At 54.0% G+C, this 11,141-nt stretch overlaps 1 protein-coding gene across 1 annotated transcript in view; it reads left to right on the forward strand.

Annotated features, from left to right (window-relative positions):
* The window catches only part of LOC101578653 (leucine-rich repeat-containing protein 37A2-like), a 39,533-nt gene that overhangs the window by 22,262 nt on the left and 6,130 nt on the right, over positions 1–11,141 (forward strand). Inside the window, exons 6-8 of the mRNA XM_023718140.1 lie at positions 1,628–1,699; positions 2,839–2,913; positions 6,341–6,459. Of these exons, the coding sequence (XP_023573908.1) occupies positions 1,628–1,699; positions 2,839–2,913; positions 6,341–6,459 (266 nt within the window). The remainder of the gene's footprint in view (positions 1–1,627; positions 1,700–2,838; positions 2,914–6,340; positions 6,460–11,141) is intronic.

Below are 11,141 nucleotides of genomic sequence, written 5' to 3' on the forward strand. Positions count from 1 at the left end.
TTCAATCCCTGGTTCCACCAAAAAAAAAAAAAAAAAGTCTATTCTACCCATTTCAACCTTCTAATTGGAGAGTTTACTCAGTGTAATTAATTATAAAATAAGACATATATTTCACATTTCCCTCTTAGTTCTTTTTTTTTGGCAGAACCGAGGATTGAACTCATCCTTGTGTTTGCCAGTCAAGCGCTTATTGTACTGAGCCATCTCCCCAGCCCCACCTCTTAGTTCTCTTTCTTTTTACTCTCCTCACTTCCGCCATGACTACCTTCTTCTGTGTTGGAAGCAGCATACGAGCACGCCATTTCAGTTCCCTTATTTTTACCCTATTTTTTTTGAGTGTGTTTCTCTAGAGGTTATAAATAACATATTAATTTACAGCCTTGTACTTCAGATTCATAATGTTTCCAGTCAGCCTAGGGTTCCCTTGCTGACGCAGATGGGAACCACCAGCTGGCCGCGCGTGTCTGCTAGCACCCCCGTGTCAGCGCCCTCCACGCAGCCCACTGCTGGCCATCATGTGCAGGGCCAGCTTGTGCCGGGCGCTGTGGGCCGACTCTGCCAGGCGCTGCTCTCTGTCAGGCTGCTCTCGGAGCTCTTGGCGTGAGCGGCTCTGCGTGTTTGCCGGTGCGCACACCTAGTGAGAAGGACAGCAGAGCAAGCTCAGAGCGGTCCCCAGCAAGGGCGGCATGCGGGGAGCCCCACTGACGGAGCCTGAGGAGGCGGGAGGGTGTTGGGGGGGCGGCCACAGGCTTGGTCGGTGAGGACCAGGGCTGAAGCCACGGAACCTTCTGGAAGGCTTGCTTTGGGGCTGGGTATGCAAATAAGGGGCTCAAATACCTCCATTATCCTAAGAGATTAAAGTCAGTCTGGAAAAGTGTGTGGGGAAGGAGAGAGAAGGAAAAGAAGGAAGAGGAGGAGGAAGAGGACAGAACAAAAAGGAAGATGGGAGAGGAGACAGAATGCATTTAGTTACTGGTATGAAAACTGAGTAGTGCGGATCTAGTGAACCAACCTGGAAGGCCCAGTAAAGTTCAGGCCTGCGGCGGTGCAGACCTGACAGTGACACGCGGGCGAGGGCGACTGCACGGCACATCCCAGAGGCGCGCTGGAGAGCAGGACTCGAGGGAGCGGGAGATGGGAATGTGCTCCGCGCTGGCTCCTCCTCGCGATCTTTTCCTTTACTGAACTAGACCCTGAGCTGTGTGCAAGTCCTAAAGATGCAAGGCAAGCTCCTTGATCCTGGAGGCCGCTGAAACCCTGTCAGCGCCGCCACTGCGAGGAGGTTCTTTCTCTTGCTTTTGTCTCCTCCTCACTCTTCCCCCCATGCCCCCTCTTGCTCTTTGGCACTCTGTCTTCTAGGGACCAGAGGAAGAGCACGTTATGGGCTCTAAGGGTTGCTCATAGGGAGCCATAGCAAGCGCCATTCATCTAGAAGTTTGCTGCCAAAAAAAGGCAAACAGTGGGGCTGGAGAGATGGCTCAGCAGAATAAGCGCTTGCCTGGCAAGCACAAAGGTCTGAGTTCAATCTCAGTTCCACCAAAAAAAAAAAAAAAAAAAAAGCAAAATTTTCATGTAGTCTCATGCACATTGAAACTATAGATAATTTTAATTCCATTGCATTTTTCAGAATTCTCAACCATAACCCACTGACAACTATTGAAGATCCATCTCTTTTTAAATTACCAGCTTTAAAATATCTGTAAGTATAGCAGTACTCATAAGTCACGCTTGGGTTTCTTCCCTTCTCAGTTCCTTCCATCAGAGGTTAAGCATTTTGCATTGAATCTAATTTTTAATTAGGTTATTAAAATTACTAGCAAAGAAAAGATTAAGAAATGATGTATAGGGGCCAGGGAGATGGCTCAGTAGGATAAGCGCTTGACTGGCAAACGCAAGGATCTGAGTTCAATCCCCGGTTCCGCCAAAAAAAAAAAAAATGATGTATAGAGGGCTGGCCAAATAGCTCAGCAGATTAAAGCATCAGCAAGCAGGCACAGGGGCTGGGGGTTCAATCCTGGGCCTGCTGTGCCAGCCCCCCCCCCCAGTGTGTTGAGACAGCAGTTGAGACTGGGCGTGGTGGTGCCTGCCTGTAATCCCAGCTCTTGGGAGGCTGTAAACAGGCAGATCACTACGAATCTGAACTAGTAGTAAGAGCCTGAACACCATGTTGACCCTTCCCTAAAAATTAAAAAAAAAAAAAGAAAAGAAATGATGTATAGGGACTGGGCGTGGCTGCGCACACCGGTAATCCCAGCACTGAGGAGGCTGAAATCAGGAGGATCACTATGAGCCTCAGCAGTATACTGAGACCCTATACCAAGTATATAAATGAGAAAACAAAGAAAAAGAAAAAGAAAGAAAGAAATGATACATAGTCAGGAGTGGTGGTGCCCACCTGTAATCCCAGCACCCGCCAGGCTGAGGCAAGAGCTCGAGGCCAGCAAGGCCAGCTGAACTACTAGGAAAGGAAAGGAAATACAATAGGCTGCAGAGCTCAGACAGGCAGCGGGCGGTGCTGAGGAGCATGCGGCTCTGCAGCGGGTACAGGGATGCAGGGGCGCCAGGAGCCCAGGAAGCAGAAGCGCTGTTACTGAAAGCCTGGAGGGAAGGAAGGGGCAGATGAGGGTCTGAGCACGGCTCTCCTGTCTGCGGCGTGAGGTCACTGACTTGATGAGGCAAATACTACATTTCTTCTCGGGCGGGCCTCTGAGATTATCCTCTGCAATACGTAAACTGTTGCGCTGTCTTGTTTCCCCGGGAGGCAAAACAGAAACTCCCATGCCCCGAAATGCCCCCAAAGCCATTCCATGACCACTGCCGGCCTCTCTCCTCCTCTAGAGACTTGGGAGCAACCCACGTGCCCCTGGCGGTCCTGGAGAGCGTTGTCGCCGTGACGCTGGCGTTGGAAGAGCTGTAAGTCCGTCCCGTGGGTATACTTCACTTCATTTTTATTTTGTTGAGCTTGTGACACTATTTTCTTTCTCTCCGGCTCTCCCTTTCTCTTGCCTTTCCTATCCCTTGCTCCTTCCTCCTCTCTTTTTGGTGGGGGTGTTGAACTCAGTCTGGAGCCCAGGCCGGCCTGGAATTTGCAGAGGTCCTCCTGCCGTCCTTGGGTCAGGAGTGCTGAGGCCCGACCCTGTGGGCTTGCTCCGATGTCCCCGCGCTGCCACCCCTCACGGCCTCGCACAGCCCTCCCACCAGCGGCCTGCAAAGCACACGCTTTGCTTCTGACCGTAGAGTTTCACCTTTGCCTGCACAATGCAGAAATGAGACCACCAGAGCTGGCCTTCTGGCTCACCTTTATTCTCTTGGCTGAACTTAGCAGCTCCCGCCAGCAGTGGGGGAAGCCTGCAGGGTGGACCCCAGGATCCCAAGCAGGAGCTCATGCAAGGGCTTCGAAAAATACTGAAACAAACCCCAAGTGTGCTTTGTCTACCAGATACACATCCCTTTTCACTGCCCTATGTTTAGTTAATATTTTTTCTCTGGTTATGGTTTGTTTTTTCTGAAGAACAGAAATTTTAAATTTCTTAAGTTTTTGTGGAGTGTAATGTAGCAAGTTGTTCTTGTGTGATTTGTGCATTTTTCTGTCTCCCTAAGAAATGTTTGTCTGGGAACCCATCGTCTACCCACAGTGCAAAGTTTTCTCCTCTGCTTTCTCTCAGAATTGTCTATTTACATTTAGGTCTTTGTGACACACTTTCGCACTTCGGGGAGGCTGCTTGCTTTCTCTTCCTGGTGCAAGGTCTCACTGAGTTGCTAGTTAGCCTGGGCCGGTTCAAATCCGGTCCGCCTCCACCTGGAGTCCTTGAGTAACAGAGGTGTGGGGCACAGCTCACTGCGTGTGTAAGGCTGCCCGGGGAAGAGGCCTGCGAGGTGCTGTGCTCGCCCAGTGGCCTCTCCCGGCTGCATTTTGGGCCTCCTCCACCTCCTGCAGTGTCCGGCCCCACTCAGCCCCCGCCTCACCCAGCCCCTTGTCCCTGCACCAGCCTCAGCACTGGCCAGCCTCCGAGGCCCCGAGGTGGCCCCTCCCCCCCCCAGCTCCCTGGGGAAGGACAAGTGCCAGCCTGCTCCGGAGACCTTTTCAGCTCCTGCCCCAGGAGTCTCAGGCGCACACACTTACAGTAACTGTTCTACTGTCTTCGTTTGTCATCCTAATATCTGTGTAAATGTTGAGTTGGTTTTGTTGATTGTAGCCTCTAAACAAACTATGTGACATATTTTCTTTCTTTTTTTTTTTTTTGCGGAACCGGGGATTGAACTCAGGCCCTTGTGCTTGCCAGGGAAGCGCTTATTCCACTGAGCCATCTCCCCAGCCCCTAAGACATATTTTCTTGCTGCTTTGCATGTTGAGTAATTTCTTCCTTTGTCTGTCTCTCTTTCCTTCCTTCTTTCTTCTTTCTTTGTTTCTTCCTACTTCATCCCAGGCTGGCCTCAACCTTGCAGCGATCCTCCTGTCTCAGCCTCCCCAGTGCTGGCATTCCAGGTGTGTGCTACTACGCCAGGCACTCAATAAATGTTTATTAGACTCCAGGAGATAATTTTAATTTGTTGGCTATGACATATTTTTATATCCTGAAAAATATGCATGTGCAGTCTCAGGTGCTGGCAGTAAAATCCATTTTGTTCCTTGGCGCCTAACTTTGAGGATCTGGGTGGGACCACCAAAGCAGCCTTCAGGAGAAAGTTCTCTGTTCATGGAAGCCTAGGGAAGTCCTGTGTGAGCAGGAGGCCCCTGAATCCAGCGGGGTCCAGGCGGCTGCAGGGCAGACGTGCTCCTGCCCCATGGGACACTCGGGTCCTCGGGCGGGCGTGCCCCTTGCTGTTCCCAGGCCCAGACGCTGCCTCCTCCCTTGCACTCACCGCTCACTGCACTTTCCCGAACTCCAGCCCCTCCCGCCCAGCCCCACACCCGGCTGCACAGACCCTGCCCCCGGGCCCTTTCGCTTCTCACACCCAGCCTGTGGCCAGGGCCACTGGGGATTTCCTGGACCCGCGGCTCCATTTCCTTGGTGGGGACACCGGTCTCTGCCTGCTTCGGCCCTCCTGTTCCTCGATCCTCCTCGCTGGAAACGCTCTGAAAGCAGGAAGCCCCCGTCCGAGGGCCACGTCCTGCGCTTCCCGTGTCTTGGGCAGCACTCTCTGGGCTGCCTGATGGCCGCTTGCACGGGTTACTGGGGCCAGTGTCTGTCCGCAGGTGGGAACTTAAATTTGTCTCGTCATGGTGCTTTGGCCAGAAGCCCGTTCTGTTGCTATTGTTAATGTCTTTGTCTTGATTTGGGACCGAGCAAAGTTAAGGCCTGCGTGTCGTGCTCTTGGTTCCTTTAGGCCCAAACCTTTCCCTACGCTGTTCTGTGTCCTTCCTGCCAGTGCACTTGGGGAGGGTCGGAGCCCCTTGTCCTGTGAGCTGTCTGGTTTCCTCCTGAGTCCTGCGGGCTAAGCGTGTCAGGGTGGACACGGCCCAGGGACCGACCTTCCTGCCCCGCTCGTGACTCCAGCGGCCCGGGACACTGAGCTTGCTCGCTTGAGGAGGGTGCTGTCACCCGGAGCCGCTCCTGATAGCGTGTCCCCTCGGGGACTGAGAAATAACTGGTGGCTCAATCCTTTGAGACCGGCGAAGACGCAAGCAGCCCTCAGCCCCTTTCTCTCCAGCGGCGCATCGCCACAGCCTTGTCTGCTGACTAAGGTGGCCACGCCAGGCACCCTCCTCCACTTCCACGCTGCCGCCGCTCCATGGAGTCACAGCCACCCTTTTCTGTGAGGGTCCTTCTGCACCCATAGTTCTCCCTCCCGTGACCCCACTTGCCTGCCCTCCTCCTCCGCTTTGTGGTTCTGGGCTCAAACCCAGGCCCTGGAGCCCTTCTCGCACGTTTGAACGCTCCACGTGTGTGGCTTTGGCCAGTGCTATCTCTGCTGTCACTCAGCAGCACCACGTGGGCCAGGAGGGTGTTTTCAGGCCGAGGGAGGTCTCCTGCTTCCCCTCCTACCAGGCCAGCGGGCCACCCGCCCGCCCGCCCGGAGTGCGTGGAGCTGCCTCTCCCTGCGCAAGCCCACCCCCCAGCGCCACTTTCCAGCAGGGCCGAGATGCTCCTGAAGGAAGGGACCCATGGTCCCAGGGCCAGGCCCCCTTCACTGGGGGCCAGTCCCCACACTGCCTGCTCACCCTCCGTGGGCGCCTCTGGCCTCAGCGTCTGCAGTGCTGCTGAGCAGCTCCTTGCCCCGGGTGCCCCAGCCACCAGGCCGCCTCGGAGCTGCTGTGCTAGCTGGGCCAGGTTGCGCCTCCTGCCGCTGCAGCGGCCCTTCCCCTTCTCTGACTCGCTGCTCTGTGCTCTGTCCGCAGGATCTTACCGAGCCACATGGCCTGTTGCCTCTGCCAGTTTAAAAGTGACATCGAAGTTGTGTGCCGGACAGTCAAGCTGCGCTGCGAAGGCGCCTGTGTGTCCAACACCACGCAGTGCTGTGAGTGTCGGGACCCGGGCGTCCACGTTGTTGTATTTGGTTTTCAGTGTTTAATCTTGCACTGGGGCTATGAAATGTCTGAAGAATGCCACCCCAGCTTCAGTTGCACTCATGCGTCCTGACCTTCTGGAATGCTGCCTTGCTGAGATCATCCTCTCGGTTCTTGTCCAGTGAATTAATAAGACCTCAGTGCAGGTGCTGAGGACCACGGGGAAGGAATGAGGGACGCAAACCTTGTGGTGGCCCCCGGCACTGCCCCTCCTGGCGCCCTCCTTGGGCTGCAGCCACTAGGTGCAGCACCGGCTCCGCAGCGTCTCTCTCTTTGGGGCAGCCGGAGGTGTGCTTGGTTTGTGGGGCTTTGCAGTCTGTAAGATAACAAGAGGCGCTGTTTCACGTGGAGCCTGAGCAGAACCCGCGCTCTGCCCCTGACGGGAAGAGCACGCCCCCGCCCAGCCCGGCGCTCCTCCTCCCCACCCACCCAGAGGCCCCACGTGTGTGTCAGCCGTGTAAGTGGCCCTGATGGCGTGTGACCGCTTTCTCGCCAGCCAGCTGGGGCACAGGGCCCTCCTGCCGCTGGAGCCACAGTGAGCGCACACTGTGCTGGGCTCGCCGCAGCACGCGCACTAGAAAGGCAATGCTACTTGGTTTTTGTTTTTTTTTAATCATTTACCTTTTCTCTTCTCTCCTGGAAGTGAGGAAAACCAGTTTCTCACCTTCTAAAGAGCAAGAGGATCAGAGGTGTTGCCGGCAGGGCCTCGTGCCTGGGTCTCTCTGCAGCCCTGGGCTCGTGCACCTCTCTGCTCGTGATTCCTGGGCCCGGCCTGACCCTCACCACTGCCGCTGTCAGCCTGTGTCCTCCTGGGAAAGAAACGCAGCCGCACGACGGCACCCTTTAGCTCACAGTCAGAAGCTTTGGCTGCTTCCCAGTGTTCCATTTTTGGCATGGCAGAAAAGCAGAAGTGAAAAAAAGGAGGACTTTATTGTCATTGAGGGCACAGAGAGGACCACAGAGAGAGGGGGAGTCCTCTGACCTGAGACAAAGGGGAGCTGGAATTGTCTGGACTTGTGCTGGAGGCGGAATTTGAGGGGAGGGCTCCGTGACACCTAAGGAGCTGATTGAGGCTTCCCTTGTGGCGCAGGAAAGGTAAAAGGAACTTGCATTCAGGGCTGGGGTGGGATTTTGTCATTAATAAAGGCTCACATCTGAGATTGGAAAAAAACCTAGAAAAAAGCCTAAAAGGGCAGGGTGCTGAGTAGACATAGGATTATCATGATTAAAGGACCCAGAAGGGGAAGCAGGAAGGCGGCTTATGACACAAATGAGTCATTCCATCGTGACCATGGGGAGGGCAAGAGTGTCGATTTCCTAGTTCCTATGTTTGTGCTCTAGCCAGTACGAGATCCAGCAGGCCTAGGAAGGGGTGCCCAGGAAGTGCCCTGAGTCTCGTTAGGGCCAAGGGAAGGCGCCGAGGCCAAGGCAGGTGCAGCTCTGGGGTGAGCTTGGAGAGGTGGGCCTTCAAAGTCTCATTTTCCTCTGTTACTCTAGATTTACTAATTATGGCCTATCTGTCGTGTAGATTCCTTTTTTTGAGTGTCTGTGTTTGTTGAGCTACCATCTATGAACTGTGTGTCAGAACGAGTGACTACATTATTGATAACCCTGAGGTAGGAGCCATGAGGCCTAAGTACAGGGAGAATGGTGGTACTGTCCGGCCAGTGGGCACTTCTACGGAGACCACTGGCCAAGAGCCCCTGTTGGGGGGCTGTTGTTTTTTCCCATTGGTGTTTAGGAGCTATTGGATGTTGGGGAATTCAAGGGAAGGCTGAGGGACCCCGAGGAAAACTAGTACAGGGGTAGCATGGTAGCACGAGTGGGACTGGAAGTGTCCTAGAGCACAGGGTGGACAAGGGAAGAGGGAACAGGGTGGGAAGAGGTTGGGACAAGCGCTATGGAGAGAGCAGTGAAGAGAAGTGGAGCTTGGGAGGAGATCTCTCCCTGGGAACGGTGTGGGGCAGGTTGGGACCACAAGGAGATCATAGTAAGGAACAGTGTCTGCAGTCGGCAAGGAATGGGCCCTGTCTGTAGGAGTCGTGTAGATTGGCCCACTCCCCCTCTGGAGACTGTAGATCTACTAGCAACCTGCAAACTCAGGAAGAACACTATATGTGGCCCTCATGCCAGGAGAGAAGAGTGTCCCACCTGAGATGTCTAGTGAGACTTGGAGCTCTGACAGAGATACCCCGATGGCGCTGTGGACCCCGAGCCCCATCGTTTCCCTCAGCAGCTAGACCAAGCAGGCGGATTATCGATGGATCTGTTGCAGGGAGTTCTCCTGTGAGGGCGGGGAATTGGATGACTTACCCACTCTCTGGCAGTCAGGACACTCACATTTCCAGTGTCCTGGCCCTTACAGATGGGACCGGGTCCACGTGGTGACTGTGGGTAGGAGCAGGCTTGTGCCCAGCGTCCTCCTTCACCACACTTGAAACATGGTCCAGGAGGAACTGGGGTGGCACCATTTTGTCTAGGCTTGGCAGCACCTTACCTAGGTCCCACTTTGATGGAGCCCTGAGTGCCACAGCCAAAGCTGGCACTTGTGTACAGTTAATTTTTGTCTCTATAATTGAAGCCACAGAAAGTCAGATTAAGTAAGTCTCCCTGTGGGGTTTGAGGGCCAAGAACTATCTTATAAGCTTGACGTGAATTTCAGTAGCAGATTAGGAACTGAAGTAGAAGTTAACAAGAATTATGTCCTCAGGAAGGGGGCCTGGCCCTAGCTCAGTTCTTTAAGTGGCTGCTTCCACCAAGCTGTCAGCCTCAGGTGGCTCTAGTTCCATCCCCACAACTCTCCAACCAGCCAAAAAAGCCCTGAGGGCATTCGGAGCAAAAAAAAAAAAAAAAAAAAAAAAAAAGAATTATGCCCTCAGGTGAGTGAGGGTCAGTATTAGTACACTTAGAGTTGGGAGCAGTACACCTCATTATTAAAATTTTATCTGAGATGTTATCTTGTTTGGTTGGCTTATTTTTTTGTATTTTAGGGAAGGGTCTACAGGGTGCTCACGGTCTCACTACTAGAGTGGACTCATAGTGATCTCCTATTTACAGCCTCCCGGGAGCTGGGATTACAGGCGTGGGCCACCACGCCCAGTCTCAACTGCTGTCTCAGCGTGCCCCCAGGGCGGGGCTGGCTCGGCAGGCCCGGGGATTGGACCCCCAGCCCCTGCGCCTCCGTGCGGGTGTTTTTATCTGCGGGGTTATTTGGCCGGCCCTATCTGAGTATTAAGCACCTTGAAATATAAAGTGTAACCAGAGAATTTTTATTTCTTACCAGCCGTGGATGTTCTAGTAGTTAAAATCCCTGTAGGATGTTAACAAGCAAGAGTTACATAGTTTTGCAGAGGAAGTTTGCCATCTGCAGTGGTACCCGGCGGTGTGGCACAGAGGCGTGGCGAGCGCTCCCTCTTGGCGAAGCGCCTCTGGACGCCATGGCGCGTGTGCAGCATGCGTAGCACGTGTACCTAACTTTTTGTCAGAAAGTTATCCTGTGACTGATGCCCTCATGCTTGCTTGACATGAACCTCTTATTGCAAATATCTGGAGCAAAAGAGAAAGGCATATGTTCAAATCTGAAAGAAAATATCACTACAAACAATCTCAGTTTTATGTAGTAGGATAATGTACATTTGGGAGCCACGAATACATTTAAGAGCAGAATAACTTGAACAAACGAACACCTCCTGTCTGTAGTGACTGTATTTTTCCTCCAGACCTCATGCAGTGTAGCAGGTGTGAGCAGGAGCAAGCAAGCTGAGCAGAGCGTAAGGACTAGGCGCAGCAGGGTGGCGGGCGGCACCCACCCCAGCGCTGACAGCTCACGGCCTAGCCTTGCCCTGGACTGTGGCCTGGCGAGCGCGCGCGGCAGGGACTGGCACTTCCTCAGCGCACCTGCCTCGAGCGGTCTCTGGATGTGGGCTTAAGTCCCTTCAGCTTGTGTGGCTGTTGGGTGTTGTCTCAAGCAAACTGGCTTCCCCGACCCACCAACCCACTCTTCCTGGGACACATGAGCTGACGGACCTGGGGACTGTCTTTTACTCAAGCCTTTGCAAAGCACTAAGCACTCTCCGGCTCACAAGTGGAACCTCTGGCTGGGTAAATATTGACAACTGCATTGGAATCTATCGAAAGTCTCGGGCGTTTCCCTACATTGGCAGTTGGCGTCCTGGGGTCAAGAGGCATGGACCCAGGGCCACATCACTCTGAAACTTTCCCTGATTCCCTCCCAAACACTTCCTTCCTTTCCCTCTCGAGCAGCTTTGGACAGTCTCACTCGACATGCCCCTTCTCTGCGCGATGGCACAGTGGTCTGGATCCAGGGAAGAAGGACTTTTTCCCTGTTTCCTGACTGGGCCTCCTTCCTGTAGGCTGCCAGAATCCCTTTCTTGCAGTGCAAAGAGGGGGTGGAAGCACCTGCTGAGGTGGGGATGGGGAGGGGAGCAGCAGGCAGTGCTGGAAGAGCAGCACGGAGCAGGGCAGCACACTCTCCTGCCAGGCTCCGGTACTCTGCCGGGCTCCGGTGCTCTGCCGGGCTCCGGTGCTCTGCCGGGCTCCTTTAAATTTAAGATTAAATCAGGACAGACACACTGTATTTTCCTGTGAGGAGCTTGTGTTTGGGGCCGGGATA

The sequence above is a fragment of the Octodon degus genome, unplaced genomic scaffold, assembly GCF_000260255.1.
Source record: "Octodon degus isolate 3935 unplaced genomic scaffold, OctDeg1.0 scaffold00056, whole genome shotgun sequence".
NCBI classification, from domain to species: domain Eukaryota; kingdom Metazoa; phylum Chordata; class Mammalia; order Rodentia; family Octodontidae; genus Octodon; species Octodon degus.